The following is a 25,272-nucleotide window of genomic DNA, read 5'->3' as shown; positions in this document are numbered from 1 at the left end:
GGACAGCAAGAGTAAGGATGCACGCTCTACAACTTCTGCATGTATCTATTGGCAGCACAGTGCAGAGGAGATACCGCACTGGTTAAACTGCTTGTGTCTAAACTTACTCTGGAATTCTCTAAATCTGCTGGAATTCACTTAGCTGAGGGGCTGACCACGCATATCATGTCTCTTTTTATGTGAGGGGTTAAATAAACTAATGTAGAGAAAAATCTGGAATGGTTCATGGCCACAGTGGTAAATACGGGATACATCAAGGAACCTCAATCCCTGAAGCACACATTGTCAGTAACTTATTAGCAATGGGAGACAGGGTGCCATAGAACAAAGGGCTGGAAAGCATCATTTTTCTGATGTCCCTGGGTATGATTTACTGACTGCTTTTGCCCTGAGTGAGTACTAATTACAAAGATTTTTGTTGCAATACATGGAAAAATCGAGCAATTGTGTTATTATTGCTGTTATTTGTTTTATTGTTACTGCTTCATATGAAGTAACCTATCTGTGAATAGATCTAAAAATTTTATAGCATTTGATGGTAAAGTTGGATTTTCTCTTCTGTCAATTTTACTTGAATAATCTGCTTCATTACATTCAGGGTAAAATACATAGCTGAAAAATAAACTCATGAAGAGAATAAGGGTAATATGCACAGTCTCAAAGCTCTGTCAAATTCTCAACCCCTAGAGTACTGTTGGTACTGGCCAGGATTTCTTCAAAAACCAAAAGTACTGCTTATGTTCAAACACTTGACATCTTCGGAACTTGCAGATAAGGTACACGACATGCAAGAGTCACTTTTACACATAAAGTTTATAATAATGGTTTGGTTCATATTTCTTACAGTGACAGATATTCTTTTTTCATAATCCCTGTGGGAAGACCAAAATCCATCTCCATAGTTTTGCAGTGTATCTATTGCTGACTTTCTCCGTAAATATTTTAACTGTGCATGTTTGTAATCAGGCACCCACAATCGTTACATCACCAAGTGCCAGGTGAAACACTAAAGGGTTTAAATGCACAAAGAAACTGAGTGAGAATCTTGGCCCCTACCTGACTAAAGTGATGACGTTGCCAGTGTTTAATTCTAATCAGATGGTCTCCTCCCATTTAAAATGCCTCTGGTGATTGTTTACAGAGCATTAGTTTAACTGTCTTTGGAAATGAATGTCAGTTCTTAACCAAAAAAATTATCAAAATGTCAGTGTGGCTGGATGTAGTTTCCCTTCAGTACTTCTGGTGAATAAAGACTTAAAAATTTAATATGAGTATCTGCATGTAGATGTATACAAAATGTTTAATTTCTTCCCTTGCATATTTTGTTCTATTGCTGTCGACTTAGAACAATAAAATTGATAAACCTTTAGTTAAAATGTGTTGCACTGTTAGTGATGAAAGTGTAATGTGCAGTAGTTTTAACAGACAAAAATCTAGCTACTAGCTTCCAATATAAGTAGTAATTTAAATCAGAGTCTTAGAGGAATGTTTTTGCTTCATTCCCTAAGTTTCATTTGTTTTCATAGCTTTATATGCCAGTCTCCTAGCCCTCAGTCAACAATAAGTCAGTTGAAAACAATAACAATACTTAAACCTGTTTTTGTTTTTAGTTTGGTCACTTTTCTGGAATATTTGGAGTGCCTCTCAAGCAGTGTTCCACTCAAATATTACTATTATTTATGATACACACCCAAAGTAACTTATAAAGGGAAAATTTGTGAATACCTTTTAACAATCATGCTTTGCTTTTCCACATACGTAAGGGTTTTGTTTCTCTGTTGCATTCAACTTATACATTATGTCTGGAAACTTGGGCATGTCAGTATTTAGTGACACTTAACAGCTATTTTCAGTAAACTGTCTTTTAGAAGTTCAAGCAGTATTCATACATCAAAGTCCTTGTGTTAAGGATGGATGACTTGCTCTGAAACAGTGACACTGAACACTAGTTGGGAGGGTTCTTTACAATAATGGAGTAGGCAGCAGTCATTTAAAATAAAGTCATTTACATGGCTTAAGAGAAAAGGAAGCTAACAGTAACAGCAAGTTAATATTTCTTAGGTGCAAATATACGAAGAAGACTTCAAAAAGGAACGATCAGATCGAGAGAGACTTAATCAAGAGAAAGAGGAGCTACAGCAAATTAATGAAACTTCCCAATCCCAGTTGAACAGGCTGAATTCCCAGGTACAAGTCAAAACAAAATAATCTTTGCCAGCATGTATGTATTTTTTTTTTTTCATTTAAAAAATTCAAGACTTTTTGACTTCTGTTAATTGCCATCGAATTTTTTTGAAAGGTCAGCACCTGGGATGAAGTCATTCTTAAACAATCTTGTAAAGAGATGAAAATGACTGGAAATTTCTTTTAACTTAAGTATATTAAGGAATTGCCCAAGAAATTGGATTCCAAAGTTTTTTTTATAAAATACAGTCCTTTTGATCTTTTTCTCATAATATTTATCCTGGTAGAATGAGAGTTGAACTACCTAGTACTCAAATAAAGTGAAGTGGTTTTCAAAATTCTTGTCATTTTCTTTGAAGGGCTATGTTGGAATGCTCCTGTCTGCCAAAAACATACATATTTCTAAATGCCATTTACATGTGAGACTGAGGATTTTGTTCAGTGGTTCCCAGATGTAATGTAACTGGAGTACTTTCAAGGAAGCCAGATAATGGTCACCAGTTTATTAAAATAGAATATATTAAATGTAAGCATACTAAAATTAAGTGTAATTGAATATATTAAAGTAGGTTCAGGAAGTTGCCATGATGGGTAAATAGTGATGTTAATGAAGGAAACTGTAGCTAACATAATTTTGCCTTAAAAAATAAAACAAACTGCACCATTTTTATTTGTAAAATATTGCAATACTTTTAAATAAATAGAAAATTGTTATGGCAATGCTGTGGCAGCTCTTAGTTTCAAGATTCTTAGTCATAAAAAATTTTTAAACAGTCATCATTTTCTTCCAAATACAAAGTGGATTGTGAATTACATTTAATTTTATCTCTGATTTTTTAAAGATTAACTTGAAATTCCTAATTTTACGTGGAAAAAATTGTTTTGCAGAACCATTTTCTCTGTAAGAAATTAGAAAAAATAAAATAGTAGTAAAAAAATCAAATAATTTTATGAAAATAATTCAGGCAACCTAATAATTCATGTAACAATAGATAAGACAATGTTCTCATTACTCTTGGTTAAAAAAAAAAAAGAGAGAGAATATATATACTTTTTTGGTTTTTGAGATGGTGTTTTGCTATTGTTGCCCAGGCTGGAGTGCAATGGCGTGATCTCAGCTCACCGCAACTTCCACCTCCCAGGTTCAGGCGATTCTCCTGCCTCAGCCTCCCAAGTAGCTGGGATTACAGGCGTGCACCACCACGCCCAGTTAATTTTTTGTATTTTTATTCTTTTAATTTGTTTCTTACATGCCTAGCTAGCCTAATTTCTTTCAAGTTGTCTCTGTACAAACTGTTTTACTTGCTGCCAGCAAAACAGTTTTAGAACAAAAAATAATTTGTTTTTTAAAGCAATTGTAAAATTTGCTGCCAGTACAACAGCAAGTGAAACAATTTTAATTTTAAAACAATTTTTAGTAAATTATTTATTTTTGTATGATAAATTATATATCAATATATAATTATATAATTTTGTTTATTCTACTATATTAAGATTGGTGATAGACTGGCAATGTCCTTGCCATTACAGAACTTTTAGTCTGGTCAGGAACATACATCTATCTACTTAACATTATATACTATAATCCACAAGCCCTTTCCTGTGTCACCTGTAAACTTGATTGGTATCAGCAAAATAAATGTGTTTTCTAAATGCAGTATGGTATAATTGTGCCTAGAACCTAAAGGAAAATCTTAATCATATCTAAAGTGATAACTTAGAGCTATGAAATTTTTTCTTTAAAGTAATGAAAGCCCAATCCTTTTTTTTAAAGTCTCATTTACTCAGTAGGAGAATGATAGAATTCACAGAGACGAAGTAGATGGTTTGATGATGTATGTTAAATGTATTAACAGCAGATTAAATGCTAAGATATTTAAAAAAGAACTGATGGCCGGGCGCGGTGGTTCACGCCTGTAATCCCAGCACTTTGGGAGGCCGAGGCGGGCGGATCACGAGGTCAGGATATCGAGACCATCCTGGCGAACATGGCGAAACCCCATCTCTACTAACAATACAAAAAAATTAGCCGGGGGTGGTGGCGGGCGCCTGTAGTCCCAGCTTCTAGGGAGGCTGAGGCAGGAGAATGGCGTGAATCCTGAAGGCGGAGCTTGCAGTGAGCGGAGATCGCGCCACTGCACTCCAGCCTGGGCGACAGAGCGAGACTCCGTCTCAAAAAAAAAAAAAGGAACTGACATTACCTGACATTACCTTAGTTGAATAACATATTATTTGCTGTCCAAGTGGACTTTTAGAGGGATGTTCAGGTCAAACCATTCTGGCATTCTGAGTTGCTTTCTTCCCAGAATATATTCATTCTGTCACTAAGATGCGTTAAGCCAGTATCAATGGTAAAATAAGTAATGTGGTAAAGTGAAAGATGCTTAGGGTATTTAGAAATAAGAGGAATTTAGGGCAAAAAAGACTTGGTGTTCCTGCCTGCTCTGATATTCCATTGGTGGTAACCTTGAACAAGTTATTTAACTTTTCTATGCTTCCTTTTCTTCATCTGTACAATGACAAAGTTGAACTCGATCATCTCTAAAATGTTTCTTATTACTCTAAAACCTCTCTCTAAAAAATAAGTTACCTAACCTCTTTTAGTATACCTGCCTGTAAAATATAGATAATGAAACCTACCTTATGACTTCACTAAGTTGTTCTCAATGGTAAGTGAAAAAAGCAAAAAACAGGCCAGGCGCAGTGGCTCACGCTTGTAATCCCAGCACTTTGGGAGGCCAAGGCAGGCAGGTCACTGGAGATCAGGAGTTTGAGACCAGCCTGGCCAACATGGTGAAACCTCATCTCTACTAAAAACACAAAAATTAGCTGGGCATGGTGGTACGCATCTGTAATCCCAGCTACTCACGAGGCTGAGGCAGGATAATCTCTTGAACCCAGGAGGCAGAGGTTGCAGTGAGCTGAGATTGGGCCACTGCATTCCAGCCTGCGCAGCAGAGTGGGATTCTGTCTCAAAAAGAAAAGAAAAAAACAAAATACCCTTTAGAAAACATTTAGCTCAAGCCAAATCATGGCTCAGAGGTATTTTATAAATTATTTTAGTCTATTAGAAGAGGGGGCACGTTTAATAGTTTCATTTAGTTGTATAATTAGCATGCTACTTTCAGTTCCTTGTAATCTAATTTTGATGCTTTCTTTTTGGAAGGCATTCTGCTATATGCTGTGAGAAAACGAAAACTGGTTCTTGCTAGTAAATAACTCACAGTATAGTAAAAGAGACACGTACAGTCTATCCTCATCATCACCAATTCTGCATATGTGAATTTCCCTACTCACTAAAATGCATTTGTCATCCCCAAATCAATACTTGTGGTGCTTTGTGATACATCCTTACATATGAGCAGAGCAGCAAAGTTGTTTCCTGACATATACACATTCATAGTGTTCTTTTTGTGGTCCATTTAGTGCCATGTTTGCTGCGTTTTTGTGCTTTTTGTTGGTGATTTCATGGTTTAGAATGGCCCACATATATATGCTGACATGCTCTCTAGGATTCCTAAACACGAATGATGTGATGTGCCTTACAGAGAAAATATGTGTTAGAGAAGATTCATTAAGGCACGTTATAGTACTCTTGACCATGAGTTCAGTGTTAATCAATGAAACATATTAAATAAGTTGTCTTTAATCAGAAACACACATGAAACAAAGTTATGTATTGATTCATTGACACAAATGTTGTGAGAAGAGGCTAGCAGAAACTTAACCCAACAATTCTCCTAGGAGCAGTGGTTCAATATTCACTAATTCAGTGTCCCTGAAGACTTTATGGAATATGACTACCACAAGCAGCAAGAATTGCCTGTAAATAGTACACATTGGTCTAAAAAGTCACACAGTGAATGTACAACACTACATAAGAGGACAGAATAATTCTGATTACTAGGACTTGGAAAGGTATCATTCAGAAGGAGATATTTGACCATTCCTTATGGGAATGTGGGACACGGAGTATAGGAATGACAATGAAACAGTCAAGGAAAAGCCAGCTTTCTCTAAGTGTGTCTTAAGTTAAGGGAACCCAGGGTAGGTGATTCATCTAGATGAGGCTGGGCCTTAAGTAGTGAGAAGCCGTGGAATATAGCAGTGTGACTTTGAACAAGTTACTCAGAATCTTATGTCTTAGTGTTCTCGTCTATAAAATTGAGATAATACTAAGTATCACATAGAGGGATTGGGAGAATTCAGTGAGTTATTGCATGTAAAGAATTTAGATCAGTTTCTGACATGGATTAAGTGCATATATAACTTCTAAAATTTATTATGGAAGCCTTTGAATGTCAGTTTGACAATTTCAGTGTCATTCAGTAAGCAATGAAAATTGTTTCTATATCTGTATCTAAATAGATCTACCTAAAACAATTGTAATGGCCTCAAAAAACTGGAATAGCAATTTAAAACTATCACATTTTTCAAACTTCAATTGGAAATGTAAAGATAGAATCAATGCATATCTGGAAAAACCAACCTGTGGCTGTTTTTGTTGGTATTACTGCTGTCAGTGCCTCATACTTGAGTAGGTCAAGAGTGGCTTAGGAACTAATGATTTGAACTTGTCTTGATTAACAAATGCCTTTGTTTTGTCTTTAGATAAAAGCTTGTCAGATGGAGAAAGAAAAACTAGAAAAGCAATTAAAGCAGGTATGTTGTTCTAATTTTCACTCATACATTTATTCCCACGTACAACATTTCTCATTGTCCCAATTAAAGACATATTCAAGCTCTGCTACAGGTGGCCTACAACAACCCATGGTCTTCATTACCGACTACACCATCAGTGGATAGACAGTGCTTAGGCACCACCAAGGCCTTTCAACCCTAACACTCATGGAAAGTATATGCTTTATAGAGCATGTTACCAGTAGCACAAACCTTAGTGCTCCTTAGACCCACGAGCACCTGGGAAATAGATTTCACTGGTATTTCATGCAGTTGCTCACACAATTAACAGTGGAAAACTAAATCAAATACTGCCTCTTTTGAAAAAATAACATGCCTTCTTGAGCACAGAAGTATTCTAGCCCATGGATTCTCTAGTTGCCTTAAAGACTGAATATTATTTGTCTTAATTCCTAATTTCCTTTCTGGACTTTAGTTTTCCCTGGCTACAATTTAAGAAAACCTATTTCATGACTCAATGGATAGATTTTCTTCATTGAGGGCCCTCAATAAAGATAACTCAAAAACATAAAGTTAACTCTATATACTTTTCAAGTGTGTCTCATTTCCTCAAAATGGAGAAATGATTATAGTTTCACCTTAGGTAAGACTTGACCAGTGAGCCTTATCTGTATCAGTCCTGAGTCTATTGACATGTTTACGGTTTTGAGTTATAATTATGCCAGATTAGGTGGAACCTTAAGATTGAAACCAAACCTTTTGTATAAAGCAATGTCAGTGCGACTCTTCAGTCTCTCCCACTGGTAGTGAACCCACAGCTTTGTTCTCCTCAGATGTATTTCCCAACCTGTAACTGCGGCTTGGTTTTCCACCTGCAAGATCCATGGCTACCGACAGGCGCTGGAGCTGTGCAGAAGCGACGGGAGCACCCAGTAAGTAAGAGTGCATTTGAAAAAGTGCTTAGTATACTGTTTTGGTAGAAATTATGTCCATCTCTGGAATTTCAGCACATTATATTATCTACAGCAAGAGCCTCTGTTTTTCTCTCAGCCTCAAACTTGCAAAGTTGGAGTGGTCAGTGTACAGTAGAATTATCTTTGGGACACTGAATCCACAGGACACATAGATACGAATAAATTAACTGAAAGGTATTAAATTGGGAATAATTCCTTGAACAACATATAACATTTTCAATTGGCATACCTCATTCTACCCAAAGAGTATTTTAGGTGTAAAATGTATTTATGTATAAAAGAAAGTGGATATGGCAAAACAAAAAAAAAGAGATGCTTTTTTTCAGTTGTAAATTTATATTGAACTACTATGGATATTGCTACATATGTGCAAAATAGTTTTTGACATTTTCCAATTGAAAGGATTTTCTTAAAGGATCCAAGAAAAAGTGACCCACTTAAGTTGTTCTCCATGGCTGTGTCTTCCCAGACAAAATGAAATGCAGAGTTGAGCAATTATTTGTGAGGGGAATTGATTTGGACAGTCAACCTGAATAAGTCAGGCCCAAAGCACCCTTTTTTTCCCTCTCAATAGCAGTAGTCCACCCACCCTCCTCTACCTTCTATTTTGCCTGCATAGATAGAACCTTTATCCAGGAAAAAAAAAAAATGTGTTTTTTCTGCATTTTGTATTTACCCAGGCAAATCCTCCCAAACTTTAGGTTTGATTGTGTTTCTCATGATGAAAAACATCTAAGATTTTAAACTGGGATTTTCCGACCAGAATGCTTACAGAAAGCATGATTCTCTTGGCTTCTTGAAAGTTCTCATACTTTTGTTTGAGTGTGACTCAAAGCCCTTTTCCCAAGGGAGGAGATAATGACTCTTTGGGTGGCAGAAGGATGTGAGGATTTAATGAGCATCTCTTATTTGACCCCGGTATGACACAGCACACTGCTAAGAATTGGTTCTTTTCATGTTATTGCTGGTTGCTAGTTCTGTCTGCTCTCCTTCCCCAATTTCCTTTTTTTGTTTTCTTTTTTTCTTTTTTCTTTCTTTCTTTTTTTTTTGAGACAGAGTCTCGCTCTGTCGCCCAGGCTGGAGTGCAGTGGTGTGATCTCAGCTCACTGCAAGCTCCCCTTCCCGGGTTCATGCCATTCGCCTGCCTCAGCCTCCCGAGTAGCTGTGACTACAGGCGCCTGCCACCATGCCCGGCTAATTTTTTTTTTGTATTTTTAGTAGAGATGGAGTTTCACCGTGTTAGCCAGGATGGTCTCGATCTCCTGACCTCATGATCCTCCCGCCTCAGCCTCCCAAAATGCTGGGATTACAGGCATGAGCCACTGCGCCCAGCCTCCTTTTTTTTTTTTACTTTATCTGTTTGCTTACTTTTCAGTCTTTACCAATAACATTAAATTTTTTTTTTTCAAGATTGTAGAAGTCAACTCAGATTGTGAGAAACACAAAGAGAAATTTACTGTAGGAGTGAATTAACCTATAGAAGTTGGCTTCTACAGGTTGGGGGATTATTCTTATGAAATATTCTTATGAAAGATTAACTATGAAACCAATCAGTCATTCATATTTACCTAAGAGTACAAATTATTGTTTCTGTCAAATCTTTATTTGTGGAAAGAAGGAAGGAATTCACCTACTACAGCTAATCAAGCATTCCCTGTCAATTAAAAAAGGCAAGGCAGTCCAGGTCACATAAAATTGTCACCAAATAAAGGCCTATATTTGAAAAAGGACTCCAAGCCATGTAGAATAGCCTACATTTTTTTTCTTTTTTCTTTTTTTTTTTTTTTTTTTTTGAGAAGGGGTCTTACTCTGTCGCCCAGACTGTAGTGCAGTGGTGCGCTCTTGACTCACTGCAACCTCCACCTCCCTGGTTCAAGCGATTCTCCTGCCTCAGCCTCCCGAGTAGCTGGGACTACAGGCACACAACACCACGCCTGGCTAATTTTTGTAATTTTAGTGGAGATGGGGTTTCACCATATTAGCCAGGCTGGTCTCAAATTCCTGACCTCGTGATCTGCCTGCCTTGGTCTCCCAAAGTGCTGAGATTACAGGTGTGAGCCACTACGCCTGGCCAGAAAGGCCTATATTTTCAAGCAGTAGTCTGATGAAAAAAATCTCAGCATAACAGTAGAATTTACAACCAAATCCTCAAAGTTAATTTAAAAATAAGATTTCATGTTTCTTGCCTATATTGAAGGCTGAATTAAGTCACATGCTACAGTGCTGGTAACATTACAGGATATTTACCTTCTTTTGGTAACCCTCCTGGAATATAAAACTGAGGCTCACGTCACTTATCCTATGTGTTATTTGAGACGTCTAAAAATAAACGAGAAGATAAAAAACAGAGGTGATCTCATTTCCTCTTCTAGCTTTTTCATAAGCCAGAGGAGCCAAGGGCCTAGGTGTCTAGAGTGGGGGTACAGTGGGGTCAAACTGCACTAAAAGCAGCATTTCTCAGTGTCTTGTTGAGTAATTGAACTTCGTAGGTGACTTTCAGCAGTCTGACAGCCTTGTAAATGCTCTCTGTTGACTCATGTTAGAAAAATTTTCCTCAAGTTATTTTTAGGAGCTAATTGAATTACAGAACAAAAAAATCTATATTCTCTGTGCCTTGTGGAGAAGTAGGAGGCAGGGGTGAGCATTCAGAGCAGAAAGACAGACCTGCTTTGTGGGCAGGTAAAGCTGAGATTGCTCCATTCCTAGGGGTTAAATACAGAGGTCCGGGCCTTGAAGATATCTTGATAATTTAGGCCTATGGGTTTACTATTTATTCAATGAAATTTGTTTGGCATTCAATATCTAGCTGTTCTTAACTGGTGTAAACCTAGGAGAAAATCCCAAGAGAAAAATCTTGTCTCTGTAGACTAAACTATACGAGCAATTTAGAAGACAGGTTCTGCTGGATTGGTTCTTCGGAATAGAAAAAAGGGAAAGATTTGCCCTCCTTCACCATCCTGAACTTCTATCAATGCCAAGTCCCCATTTAATAGCTTAGATTTCCTTCCTTAAACCATTAGAAAACTTGTATTAAGCTTTTTTTTTTCCCCCTGGCCTTCTCATTGCCTCTAGTGTGAGGGTCTCAAAAAGAGTATTTGTTGATGCTAAGTTGCTTTGTTTTATTGATGGGTTGTAGTAAGTTTTACAAGTGTTTATACTTCTGCAGATATTCAAAACACATCTGTTTCAGAGAAAAAAAAAGAAAGAAAACATGTCACAACCTCAAAGTAGTAGAAATTCTGGCCAAACACAGAGTGAATTTAAGAGGGGGTAGGGAGAGATGATGGCAGTGATGGGGGATAAGCAGGATGAGTGAGGTTGGCAATAGGTTTGGATAGAAATTACTTTTGTGTTACCTGCTTAATAAAAGCCACATAGCCTAATTGTATTTTTGACATGCCACTATGTTTGGTTTGAAGTCCATATTGCTATAATAATGTTTTATTGTTCCACACAGCCAGACTATCAGTGGTATGCTCTTGACCAGCTTCCGCCAGATGTACAACACAAGGCAAATGGTAAGACCACAGCTGTGTTGAGCATTCTTTCATGTTTACATCTTAATGGGATCTTTTTGGGATGTTTACTCAACATACATTCATTCGTACTTGGGGAGGACTTACTATAAAGTTGTGTTACATACATAACTTTAATTTGATGCACCTGGGGTTAAATTGAACTCCTTAAGACACAGAAAATGTGCAAATACAGAAATGCATGAACTTCAATGCTGGCTTCTGTTCCTTTTTCAGTCTCAGAGTCAGAATTCCATCTGGGGTTAGAAATGAAAACTGTAAGCAGAGCTGTATTATAACAACAACAAAGTTCTGCAATTGTACTACAAAGTACAGATGCACACCCACTATTCCAAGTTGAGTTTGCTAGACAGATGTTTTAAATGTCACTGGCAGACAGACAGAGGAAACCAAAGGCTCAGAACTGTGTTCCCTTATGACTAAATGTCAGACTCCAAGGCAGGGTTCTTAGTTTAGGCCAGGGTTGCCCACAATGCCCACCTCAAAGTATGCTGGGAAAAACTAAAAGTCACTTACGAAGTACTCACAACTAAGATTACTTTTTTACATCTTATTTTTTATTGGTTTAACATTTTCTTTTTTGTTTCTAGAATCTGCTATACTTTCTACTGCTTCTTTCTATGGTCTTGTGAGGCCACCCAGAAGCAGGCTGTATATACTGAGCTATAATCAAAATCCCACTTCTATTCTCATCACGTATACATAATCAAAAGTTAGAAATGTCTGCTGCACGTTTAAAGTCTCATATGACACACACCTGGGACTCTCACTTGTTAATTTCCAAAGATTTGAATCTATCTAAAAATGCTGAAGATGAGCTCTATAGTCTAATTTCAGGCCATTCTTGAAATTTGATCTCATTTGAAGTCAGAGCTGAGATCACAGAAATTTAGTTTTTAATACAAGGAGTCTGTTATGGAGTGTAAATAGGAAGCCAGGGATACCACATGTAGTTTTGCAGGTTGTGAACTTTACAAGTCTAAGGGGCGCATAATGGTCGTCTATGTGGATGGAGCCTGCTGACATACAATATGCAATCTGGACAGCTGTACACAGCAGCAATGGGTGTGGCAAAGACCATAGATTATAACAGCATCATAGAAAAGAAATATGAAATGTGAGAACTCCATAATAAAATGTCCAGGTATTTATCAAAACTCTATAGGACTCTCTTTTTTCTTTGCTTTCTACTACAAATATAGCCAGAGGTTTTAATGAAGTTCTTGAGTTCCAACAATAATGGAGTTCTTTTATTAGAAAGGCATACCATTAACCAGAATGAGTGTTGCATAATATATGCAATTTTAAAATCTATTATTGTATAATTGCAGAATTGCTACCCAATTATAATTTTCCATTGTATATTGCTCTGGAATGATTATTAAAGATATTTTCTTTCTGAATTGGAGTTTAATCACTAGAAAATACAATTACTTAGTACAGAACTTAGTAATACCATAAGGTCATTTATATATCATTATTGAATTCTCCCTGGACCAATATTACACAAGCTAGTGATTACATAAAATAGAAACGAATTGTGATGACATTCAGAAACTAAATAGAATACGCAGTAATGAAACGTTGTAGTCAGTGTATGAGACGTACTGATTTTTGTCTAGCTAGGAAAAATGTAGTGAGCTTTGTGATGTATAAGCATACCATGTAACAGTGTCTACAGATGTAAAACTACAACAAAAAAGTCTCTATGATGTACCAACGTAAGCTTTGTTTCTGTTTTTTTTTTTTTTTTTTTTTTTCTGAGACAGTCTCACTCTGTCACCCAGGCTGGAGTAGTGCAGTGGTATGATCATAGCTCACTGTACGCTTGAACTCCTGGGCTCAAGAAATCATCCCACCTCAGTCTCATGAATAGCTAGGGCTACAGGCATGAACCACCATACCCAGCTAATTTTTATTTTTATTTTTTTGTTCAGAGGGAGTCTTGCTCCATCTCCAGCCTATTGCCCAGGCTGATCTCGAACTCCTGGCCTCAATTGATCCTCCTGCCTTGGGCTCCCAAACTGCTGAAATTTCAGGTGTGAGCCACCACACCCGGCCTGTTTTTAAAGAGTTGTTTATTTCAGTCTTCACAACAATGCTATAAAATAGGTTTTGTTTTGCACTATTTAACACATGGGGAAACCGAGGCTTAGAGGATATACGTAACACCGAAATCACACAGTTAATAAAATTTCACACACGGATTAGATTATTTGATATATAGGATTCTAAAACCTATGGTTTGAATTATATAGTACAGTGCCCCTCTTACTGTACCCCTCTCACTTTATTAAAATTTTCTAAAATTATAAATACAAAAATGAGAATGGGTCTCTAACACAGATAATAATATGACTAGCGTTTAATCCTCAATAATCTCATCTTCGCATGACCTCACAGCATGCTACTCATTTGACATTTAGAATATCACAAGTAAAAGACACAGTACTATGTAAGATTAAGTGTGTAATAAATATGTTATGAACTAACTTGTGCATGGACAGCCCTGGTGGAACCTGACCAGGGGTATGTTATCATTTGAAACCCATCCTTCTCCATACCAACACAACTCTGCAACTAACTATGGCTGGCCAGCAGCAGGCAAGAGGGCTGATCGTAGTTAGGGCACCACCAAAAAATTCCTTACTTAAAAACCTACCTGTTTGGGATTCCTATGCCTCCTTTACTAGCTTCCACATTTGATGTATTTCATAGCTCAAGCCATGTCATAAGAATTGGCAAGAACTCTGAAATCACTCTTGTCACAAATGACGGATGTGTCATAATTTAATTTCAGTAGTGGTTTTTGCTGGTTTGGGGTTCATTTAATTAAAAAGGTCCTTTTAATCTGTTGGTGTAACTGAATTGTTCAGAATTCTCATAAAATAATTTTGTGGTATTGATTATTAAGAAATCACTGGTTTAAGGCCAGACGTGGTGGCTCATGCCTATAATCCCAGCACTTTGGGAGACCAACGCGGGTGGATTCCTGGAGCCTAGGAGTTCAAGCCCAGCCTGGGCAACATGGTGAAATGCCGTCTCTACAAAAAAATACAAAAATTAGCCAGGTGTAGTGGCATGTGCCTGTAGTCCCAGCTATTTGGGAGACTAAGGTAGGAGGATCACATGAGCCCAGGAGGCCAAGATTGCAGTGAGGTGAGATCACACCACTGTGCTCAAGCCTGGGTGACAGAGAATGACTCTATCTCAAAAAAAAAAATAAAAATAAAAATAAAACTTCATGCATTTTAAAAGGTATGGCAGATAATGAGTGATTAAATTTCAATGATACCACTAAATCTTCCTCTAACATTTCTGGGGCCTAGAGCAAGAATAAGTGGAGAGCTACATCCTATATGTGTAAATCTCATGAATCAAGCATAGAAACTGTTAAAGTATAATCTATCCTCCTACCTTGACAAACATACATGTAAAACCAAAGTACAATTTACAATGCTCAGATTCAAAACCAGTCTGTGACAGGACAAGGTGGCACAGGGAGACCTAAGCCCTGACCTCTTGCCTGGGACCCTCCACCTTCTCTCCCCACCCTCCCATCATAAGGACTCTTGAGTGCAAACTTGAAGACAGCCCAGTTGGGACATCCCAGCCTTGTCCATACACCCCTCACCACTCTACAAACAGCACTCTTTCGACAGCCTTCAGGCTGGGAAGAGGACCACATGAGTCTGGGAAGCTGGTCCAGAATCACTTGGGCAGGGACTTCAGGGGTGTACATTTGGGTGCCAGGAGCTTGTTCTGGAGGAAGGGTCGCTCACACTGTGAGGAAGGGTGTGGCTGGAGGAGGGCCAGAGCAGAGTCCTCTATAATGTGGGGACCCCAGTGAAGGGCTTCCTGACTAGGGACTGAGGGTGGTAGGTGGTGAGTACCATGGCGCACAGTCTGCCAGTTAACTAATTTCCAGCTTTGCTCTCGGTTACTGTCTGTGGTTATTTTAGAACGCTTTGGAGACACATTGAAAATCAACCCTTCTTTCAAAAACTAAATATTTTAAATGAAGGGTTTCGAATGTTTTCAAGTCATTTGAGACTTGGCTTTCTCTCGGTATAGCATTAAATAATGGTGTTTTTAATACATTGAAGTCCACAGATATTAATGGGTTACAGTTTTTGTTTAGAAACATGTGATTTTACAAAGAACATTTTCATCTTGTTTCATCTGTTATCAGAATGAGATGCAAAATGACTTCCATGTTTATAGAACAATTATGTCATAACAGAGTTAGTATAACCTTAAAAAACATGTTGTTTTTTCTTCCTTTCTGAAATGTCAAAAAGCTATGGTTTCTGATTGCACTGCATGCCAGTCACTTCTGTACATTCCAAATTTTTCATAGGTTACAGTTATGCTTTGTCTAATGAGCCAGACCTGGATTATTAATGTATCTAGAAAGGCATAAAATGTAGGGATATGAAACTGTGTTGTGAAATTATTTCTTTACAATATAGAAGATCAAAGCCTAAATATTATAATTAGCTTTTACTAATGTCTATTAATAACCAACTAAACAAATACTGACTGGATTTGTCTTCTAGGATTGCCGTAACAAAATACCACAAACTGGGTGGCTTAAAATAGAAAAACTTTTTTTTTCCCCAGCTCTGAACGTTAGATATCCAAAAATCAAGATGTTGGCAGGGTCAAGCTCCCTTCAAATCTTCTAGGGGAGGAGACTTCCTTGCCTCTTTCAGCTTCTAGTAGCTCCAGGTATTCCTTAGCTAGTGGCAGCATCACTGCAATCTCTGCCTCGGTCTTCACATGGCCATCTTCCTTCTGTGTCCAGATTTTCCTCTTCTTACATGTACACCAGTCATAGTGGATTGAGGCCCTCCTCCCACCCTCACTGTACATTTAGGGAAATTCTGCCTTCCCTTCAAGAAACTAAAGATCTATCTTTGTTTTTTGTTCAGATTTCCATTCTGCCATGGATTATCTCATGGGCCACAGCCTCTCTCCATCTAAAATATGAGGCTATTGATCTTTAATTCTATACCTGTTTCACAAGAGCACTGTCCAAACTGAAGAGGAGTTAATTTTAAAATATTTAAGATACCAAGGGAGAGGTATCATTAGTGGATTAAATGTTAACTTTAGATTGGTTAGATCAATGAATTTATGCTTCTGGGTTCAAATTTATGTTCTCAACATATTAGATACCTTTTTAACATAATGACCACAGTCCTCAGCAACATGATTTTTCAGCCTGGAAAAGTAACTTATTATCTTCCTATTTGCTTTATTTTTTGTTACCAAAATGTTAGTTTAGCATGTCTTTGGTATACCAAATGAGGGCAACAAGTACAAAACATTCAGCATGTTTTTAAGTTATCATGGATAAGGATAACACTTTGTTTCTTGGCATTTCTATGATTTTTTTTTCCCTGTTGCCATGAGTAAACTTATTTGACTTTGTCTTTCATGTAGTATTAATTATCAAATAGTATTCAATCAAAATATTCCAGATTTTTCATATTGGTCTTCATGATACACCAACAAATCTTTCTATATGATATTTTCTATAGCTTTGGCAGTAAGGTACCCAGTACCATATCTTAAAAGATAATATTTTGCAAGTTTTCTTTCTCTGGGGTAAGTACTGAAACTAACCTAAGTCATATATATGACTTACTTTCACATGCCCAAGCCAAAATGCCAGCAAGAGTGAGAATTAGTGTAGAACATTGCGCTTCAGGCATAATTAGAACGAGGCCACAACTGATTTCACAAAATGGTAAGCATATGTCAATGCTTAAAATAATAACCCTCCATTTCCCGCTTCTTGATTTCTCAGTGTAAACTTGTGGGGAGCTCATGAATATAACATAACTCTTTTTTTTTTTTTTTTTGCCATCCTGGAACTTTATGTCAGCCTTAAGCCAGAAGAAGGAAATGAAATGTTAATTTTTAATCTAAAACATTTTCCTACTGTTTTCCATAGGTTTCTCCTCAGAAAAGAAAGTCAATCAGTAGAAGTACACACTAACAGAGAGGGACAACAGGCAACGGGGGACCGTGGCTGAGGACCCTCTTCTTTGTTTATACAGAGGCTTGTTTCTGCCACAAAGGCACATCATCTACCCTGTTATTTGTGCCTGGTCATGTTTCCCTTTGTCCTGAATACAGGAAAAGGCTTCTGACAGCTGAGATCCTGATCAAATCGGAGGAGTCCGTTATTATACAACCAAATACAACTTCCGGTTTCCTTGAAATGAGACTCGGCAGATGGATGATGCACGACTCCCTGAAAATCTCTTCAGCATATTGCTGTTTGATGCACAAAAAGCATTCTATGATTTAAGCAGCTCAATGTTTGGTGCAGGGATATTGTATGTTGATTTAAAGTGCATATATACGTGTGTGTGTGTGTGTTTCCTGGGGTAAAAATTTCTGCAGTTGTAAATTTTTAACATTGCTCCCAGTCTTTTTCCACAGGGCCTTAGTTCTTTAGCCATTTGACCAGATATCGTTGACCTCAGTGAACCTAAACATAGAATGGAAGAGGTGTATAAATCTCGTTAAATTAAATAAGTGGTTCAATCTGAATAAAATCGTAGATTGGAAGCTATTCCTTAAACAGAACATTTCTTTAAGATGATAAAATGTGAGCCTGCTTCACAAGAATTGATTATGAAAGATGAAGTCTTGGGCTGGGTGCAGTGGCTCATGCCTATAATCCCAGCACTTTGGGAGGCCGAGGTGGGCGGATTGCTTGAGGCCAGCAGTTCTAGACCAGCCTGGCCAACACGGTGAAACCCCATCTCTACTATAAACACAAAAATTAGCCAGGCTCGTGGCACACACCTATAAATCCAGCTACTCGGGTGGCTTGAGGCGGAAGGATCACTTGAGCCAAGGGAGGCGGAGGTTGCGGTAAGCAGAGATCGCCACTGCACTCCAGCCTGGGAAATAGAGTGAGCAAGACTCAGTCCCCTCTACCCACCCACCCACCCACTCTACACCACCAAAAAAAAAAAAAAAAAAAAATTGAATGTATTGAAATTTTATTGCAATTAAATCTTACAGTGACATGACAGATGTCTAAAGACTAAGCAGATTTAGAAGTATTAGGTTTATCCATTTAATAAAAATTCTGCTAGGACTAACTTGAGATCCTCTTTGTGATCCTCTATATACATATATACATATATATGTGTGTGTATATATATATTCTCACAAATAGGATCTCAAATTATACATTTATTATAATTATACATTTATATGTGTATATACATATATATACACATATAACAAGAAATGTGAGATCCTTGGATATCTGTGCTTTTAGAAGTAAACCTAAAGCAACAGCAAAGCTGAAAATGCAGTTGAAGAAAATAATCCAAAGATACTGCTGAAATTATCCATTTCAGCTTCCAAAAATTATGCTACTTTATTCCAGCTCAAATTATTATTATTCCAGTATCTGGATACACTTGAAGCTCTGTATAATGGGAAGATGAAAGAGCCTTAGGAAAATAAATATTTTCAGGTTCGGCCCTTTGCAACCCTGGAACACAATTCTTGAGAAAGAATTATCCTTGTCTTACATTAATTTTCTGAAGCTTGTTTCTGCTATTTATCAAAGAGACAAATCATTCTTGGATATTACCTCAGTATAAGTATAAGCATAAGTATAAGTCAGCTGCTGACTTGTTAACTGTTTTCCTGATTCACTTATACTGAAGTAATACCCAGGAATTGAAACATTTTGGCATATTTCTAAATTTCCATTTCTTCAGATTAGTGAAAAAGTCATTGTAATGTCAATTTCTTGTGGGTGGATTAAATTTGCCAACTGAGGTATGCCCACCGGAATAAAAACTGAACGAACACCCAAGAAAGTATTCCTTGAGAGGCCAGGACCAGGCCTATTCAGCAGCAGGAAAATGTGATTTAACTCTCCAGTCCAGAGTCATCCTCTTACTAATTAGCAAGTTGCCAAATGTTGGCAAGATTGTGGAAATGCTAATGTAATGGGAGAAAATCCAATTTAAGTGAGACCTAATTTAATTTGAACTCCAGTGGGGGACTACAAATGTGGAAAGAGGACCCCTTGCTCAGGGCAACTGCCATTCCCGAAAGACGGATTTCACAACCCTGTCCTGAGAGTGAGCCAGCCTCTCCTGTGTCCCTCTACCCACACCATTTGTTTGGGGACTTTTCTGCCTCAACTCATTATAAGAGTTATACCCTGAGCTGTGACTCTTACTTCATTATTATTAATACACAACTTGTGGAAATTGTGTGGAGAATAGTTATGTCCCTTTGAAAGGAGGGGAAGTCACATGATCTGTTCTTAGGAAATGTAAATCTAAGCGTACATTAGGTCGTTGGTAATCATGAAGATTTTGATCTTTGATTGAAGGTCTCACATGAAGAGAAAGATGTCTTTACTTTGTCTTGGTTGTGATATGGTTAGGTGAAAACTTTCCTTCAGGGTCTGGTTTGGACTGGGAGTTAGGCCAGCCTCTACTTCTCTTTGCTGTTTTGTTTTGGTCTTCACTTTTCTTACCAACAAAAAGAACATTTTGGACCATATTGCTAGTATTATCGACCATGAACTAACTTGTAGATGATCTCCCTTAGTTTATTTACTGAGCTTTCTCACCCAGCAGGAGAGGTATAAACACCGCCTTGTTACAGATGATTAATCAAGAACACAAAGAGATTCAGTAATTTACCTACGTTCTTATGGCAAGTCAATGGTAGAGCCAAGATTCAAAACTGTCTTGAACCTGGGAGCACCCAGTTTCTGGCGTGCTACAATTCTGCTTTGTAGATTACCTTGGCAAGCTCACCTTATTTTTATGATTCTTTTTTTTTTTTTTTTTTTTTTTTTGAGACGGAGTCTCGCTCTGTCGCCCAGGCTGGAGTGCAGTGGACGGATCACAGCTCACTGCAAGCTCCGCCTCCCGGGTTTACGCCATTCTCTTGCCTCAGCCTCCCAAGTAGCTGGGACTACAGGCGCCCGCCACCTCACCCGGCTAGTTTTTTGTATTTTTTAGTAGAGACGGGGTTTCACCGGGTTAGCCAGGATGGTCTCGATCTCCTGACCTCGTGATTCGCCTGTCTCGGCCTCCCAAAGTGCTGGGATTACAGGCTTGAGCCACCGCGCCCGGCCTATTTTTTATGATTCTTTTGGGTTACCGTCAAGTAGCATTACAGGAGCACACTTCTTAGGAGAAAATATTTTTATTAAAAATACTATAAATTGAATGGGATTCGTAAGTTGCCTCCTGAATTAAGAGAAGTATTATCTCATTTAGGCTACTACGCAGGAAAATAAAAATGTATACTAATGTGAAAGTGCACTAAAATAATGCAAGCATGGGCATAAATGGTGCCTTCCCGTGTCAACACTTTTAATGTGGCTAAGTTGCTAATAGAAACAAATCTAACAGAATCAAATCTAAAAGACATATGACCTCCCAAATTTGTAAATCAGTTTAACAATTACTATTTAAATACCTACTTATTTCTAAAAATGTCTAGGCAGCCCACATCTCATACTGCCTCTGTCTCTATGCACTATGCTTGGTTGAATCCACATTGAGAGCGGAGGACAGAGTTGTTTACCAAACATTATTCCCCTAACTTGAAGGTCCCTTTGCTCTTTTTTTATTTCTGCTATTTTTCTTGCCATCTCCCTGGGGAATCCTAACAAGATTACATACTAGAGAGATAAAATCCATTGCGTTGCTATTGCGGCCACACTATGATCCTTCTATCTCTGGCTCCAATTTGCTCAAGTCCCAATGACGCAGCTCAAAAGAAGAAAATATTTGCCGTAATGTCTACTTTTCAATAATTTTAGAATTAATTTATTTTGCCCAATTTCTTTCCTATATATCTACCTCTTTACTTTCATCGATCTTTTGCTCCAAGACAGAAAGGTGTTATGGGGAACAGTTATGCTCACTATCTTTGCGATTCCATAGAAAAGAAAAGGAAGCTGTCAGCACACACACACACCCCCCCCCACACACTCCACAAATTCATACACACCACAGACACAAACCACACTCACCACACATGCTCACACACCCCACATATACACATCAGGCACGTACTCTTCCTCTGCCTCCCCAGTCTTGAAGGCAATGCTACAGGTTCCTGGGTTCTCCATTTGTGACTGGGGAAATTGATTACAATTGAAAAAATTGCATAATAAAGCTAATCTTTTCTCATTTTGTCTCAAATCCTTGTGTGTATAATGTATTGCCAAGAATACTGACTAACTCCATGCTAAGATTCCTCCAGGAAGTAATAATGTTGAGATCTAGAACCAATTAATTTGGCCAGTTATTGCTAAATAATATGAGGGAACTTTTAATGTTTGGGGGTGCGTGTGTGTGAATCTCAGTGCTTTGTGTACTGCACTCAGAAGCTAAAATAATATCTGTCTGCCCTCCTTCCACTTTATTCCATACCAGTATCAGAAGGAAGAGCACAATGAATGAGACTGCTGACGTATTTTGGTAAACCAAATCCAACCCTTGGGGCTTCCTAATGTACTTAACTTGTTAGTTGGGATTAATTTTCTGGAAGATTCCATCTTATTAACTGCTGTTCCTGAGTCTGCTCTTTGCTGGGTACTAGTATGCTTCGATGAAATTGAGACTCCATTTCCACATTTGTAGAGAAGCCTCTTGGCCATGGGATAATGACCCACATCCGTCCACCACAGCCACACACAGAGCTGGCAAGAATGCAGCTCCTCACTCACAGCTGCCTCTGCAGACAGGGGGGCGGGTGGGGCTGAAGCAGAAGAAAAACGGAGAAAAGAATCAAAAGAAGAAAACCTTTTCCTTAATACTTCCCTGCAAACCTGGTTCGTCGAGCATTTAAAGGAAGACAACACTGAGCTGGCACATGCAGCATCTCACAGGAACAATCAGGCTTGAGAACAAGAACGGGGGAGTGAGAATCATTAATGCAGCACCCTGATGCTGACGTATTCATAGTTGGAGAGGATTTAGGAGGCATCAGCGCTGGCTACACTGCTTAGTGGGATGCCTCTTGCACGTTTGCCACCCTCGTGGCTCCGTCCTGGCCCTGGGAAGGGAGACTGAGAAACAACGTGTGAGATCTCAGGTTCTTGCCTAAGCCGAGATATTTTGCGCTTATCTCTAGGGGTTCCAAAAATTGGGCAAGATGTGGCACGTAAAGAAAGAGGATGGAGTCTTTTCCTCCTCTGATGCTGTTTAAGCCATGTAAGTTCTTTTCCTCTGTTCTTGGAAAGGAGGACCTAATGTCTTCTCACTTCTTGACCTCTCCTGAATTCTTTAGACCGAAACAGCATGTCTTTCCCTTTGACCTTTATTTCTTTGTTCATACTGTCCTCATATTCCTTTTAGACAGCTGAAGGTTCAAAAAGGCAAAATGGATGTTAGAATGGATGTAGACATTATAATCTCAAAATTCTCTCAGGAGATGTGGTAACTTATTTGCGATCTCCAGATTTCCATTCCTCAATCCAGACCTCGTGATTCCTAATAGAGAACTCAGTGTCTCAAATGGAATTTTCCTTCTAAACCCACCTGCTCTGTTGTTTATTCACTCTTCTCATGTACACAACTACCATTTATCTATTCCTGCAAACCAGAAACTTATGAGAGAGCAGCCTCTCCACCCTCTCTGCCAGAGGGTGCCCATTCTGGCTTCCACATCTCTTGAACCACCGCCCCCCCCGGCTCCTCTCCAGAGCCCTCACCCTGGGCATGGTCCACGCCTGCACCACCTTCACCTGGCCCACAACGGTAGTCCACATGCCAGCTGGGTGCCCTGTCTTGCACCCTTGCAACTCTCTCCAGGAGTGGCTTATAGTGTTCCAGAAGCACTGGGCCCTGAACTGCTGCTTTTGCTGAATGAGTTCAGTTTTGCAGATGATCTCAGTGCTGCTCTGGCTCCACACTGAGCTACTCCAACTATGGAACCCAAATTCTTTTCTCAACCATCCCTCACGCAACATATGTGTATGCAGTGAAATACTTGGAGAGTTCACTATTCTAGTATACACTGAAGAAAGCCATTGTGTATAACCAAGGTTCTCTTGGTAATTGCTTAGGCCTTTTAAAGGGATAGTGGGCAGATACAAATCATGTTGGTGAAAAGTAAATCCTTATACAGGTGGCATACACTCACAAAGAAGAGCAAAGGATGGGGAAAATGGAAAGAACAAAATTCAAATCAAGAATCAGCTCGTTTATGTTCCACACTTTGGCAGCCCAGTAAAGCTGGCAGAGGCTGACTCTTTTGTCTTCCAGCGTATGTAATGAGAAGTCCCCAGAAGCAGTCCAAAGAGCCACCACCAGGGGCAATAGAGGGTTAAGTGCTGAGGGCCCTGGTCCTGTACCTAATTCACAGAGAAGCTTCTTCCTTCCTTCCTTCCTTCCTTCCTTCCTTCCTTCCTTCCTTCCTTTTCTCTCTCTCTCTTCCTTTCTTTCTCTTTCTCAATCTTTCATTCTTTCCTTCTTCTTTTTTTATTCTTTCTCTCTTTCTTGTCTTTCTCCCTCCCTCCCTCTTTCTTTTCTTTTCTTTCTTTCTTTCTTTCTTTCTTTCTTTCTTTCTTTCTTTCTTTCTTTCTTTCTCAATCTTTCGTTCTTCTTTCTTTTTTATTCTTTCTTTCTTTTCTTTCTTTCTTTCTTTCTTTCTTTCTTTCTTTCTTTCTTTCTTTCTTTCTTTCTTTCTTTCTTTCTTTCTTTCTTTCTTTCTTCTCTTTCTTTCTCCCTCCTTCCCTTCCTTCCTTCCTTCTTTCTTTCTTCTTTCTTTTTCTTTCTTTCCTTCTCTTTCTTTCCTTTTCTCTCCCTCCCTTCTTTCTTTTCTCTTTCCTTTCCTTCCTCCCTTCCTTCTTTTCTTTTCTTTTCTTTTCTTTTTCTTTCTTTCTTTTCTTTCTTTTTTTTCCAAGGTCTCACTCTGTCTCCCAAGCTGGAGTGCAGTGGTGCAATCTTAGCTCACTGCAACCTCCACCTCCCAGGTTCAAGCAATTCTGGTGCCTCGGCCTCCCAAGTAGCTGGGATTACAGACGCCCACCACCAGGCCTGGCAATTTTTTTTTTTTTTTTGAGACAGAGTCTCTATCTGTTACCCAGGCTGGAGTGCAGTGGTACAATCTCAGCTCATGGCAAGCTCTGCCTCCTGGGTTCATGCCATTCTCCTGCCTCAGCCTCCCAAGTAGCTGGAACTACAGGCGCCCGCCACCACTCCTGGCTAATTTTTTGTATTTTTTGTAGAGAGGGGGGTTTCCCCATGTTTGCCAGGCTGGTCTCGAACCCTTGACCTCAGATGAAATGCCTCGGCCTCCCAAAGTGCTGGGATTACAGGTGTGAGCCACCACACCTAGGAAGAAGCTCCACTTTCATCTGATTTGTAGACTAGAGCTCCATTTAAGAGTTCATCTGACAAAAAGGGGATCCTGTTTTTAAAATTTTAAAAACCCATAGCCTATAGAATAAAGGATAAACTCCTTATTATGACTTTCAAGATATTTACAACTGGCAGTCCTCCTCAGAGCATCCTCTGCCAGTCATAGTCAGCAACCCCCTTCCTGGCCAAGTAAAGATCTTCCTTCCTCAGAGAAGTCTTCCCCAAGCCATTTATTCATTTCCCCTCCCATGTTACCAATTACACCAACTTCATATGTTTAGTCATCATTATACCAATAACATTGTTTTATCAACTATTTTGCTTCCATGCCTGTTTCCCTTGCTTATCTGTCTGCTCCTAGAGAACACAAGCCTTATTTATTTTTATATCTCCAAGGTGCAGCACTGGAAGTAACTCTAGGTGTTTGAAAAGAACACTTAATTTCTGTGAACTTCAGATTTTCCTTGAGTAAGTATCCCAGACGTTAGTTGGAAGCTTCCAGCCCCTCTGATGTGACCTGTCCTCTCTGTTTCACCATCTCACCATAACCTC

General features: G+C 38.7%; 1 protein-coding gene across 3 annotated transcripts in view; it reads left to right on the top strand.

Moving 5' to 3' along the window:
• Positions 1–17,902, top strand: part of TNIP3 (TNFAIP3 interacting protein 3) — a 96,144-nt gene extending 78,242 nt beyond the window's left edge. For 2 of the 3 annotated variants that reach the window (XM_025385971.1, XM_025385972.1), the window contains exons 10-13: positions 2,062–2,187; positions 6,796–6,846; positions 7,659–7,757; positions 17,298–17,902. In XM_025385971.1, coding sequence (XP_025241756.1) covers positions 2,062–2,187; positions 6,796–6,846; positions 7,659–7,757; positions 17,298–17,342 — 321 coding nt within the window. In that variant the 3' untranslated portion in view covers positions 17,343–17,902. Of the gene's footprint in view, positions 1–2,061; positions 2,188–6,795; positions 6,847–7,658; positions 7,758–11,256; positions 11,318–13,272; positions 13,375–17,297 lie in introns of all 3 variants that reach the window. The other variant, XM_025385970.1, reaches the window with a different exon arrangement.
• Positions 17,903–25,272: the final 7,370 nt, after the last annotated feature.

This window comes from Theropithecus gelada, chromosome 5, assembly GCF_003255815.1.
Source record: "Theropithecus gelada isolate Dixy chromosome 5, Tgel_1.0, whole genome shotgun sequence".
NCBI classification, from domain to species: domain Eukaryota; kingdom Metazoa; phylum Chordata; class Mammalia; order Primates; family Cercopithecidae; genus Theropithecus; species Theropithecus gelada.
Note: the sequence above shows the minus strand (reverse complement) of the source record. Positions and strands in the feature narration are given on the sequence as shown.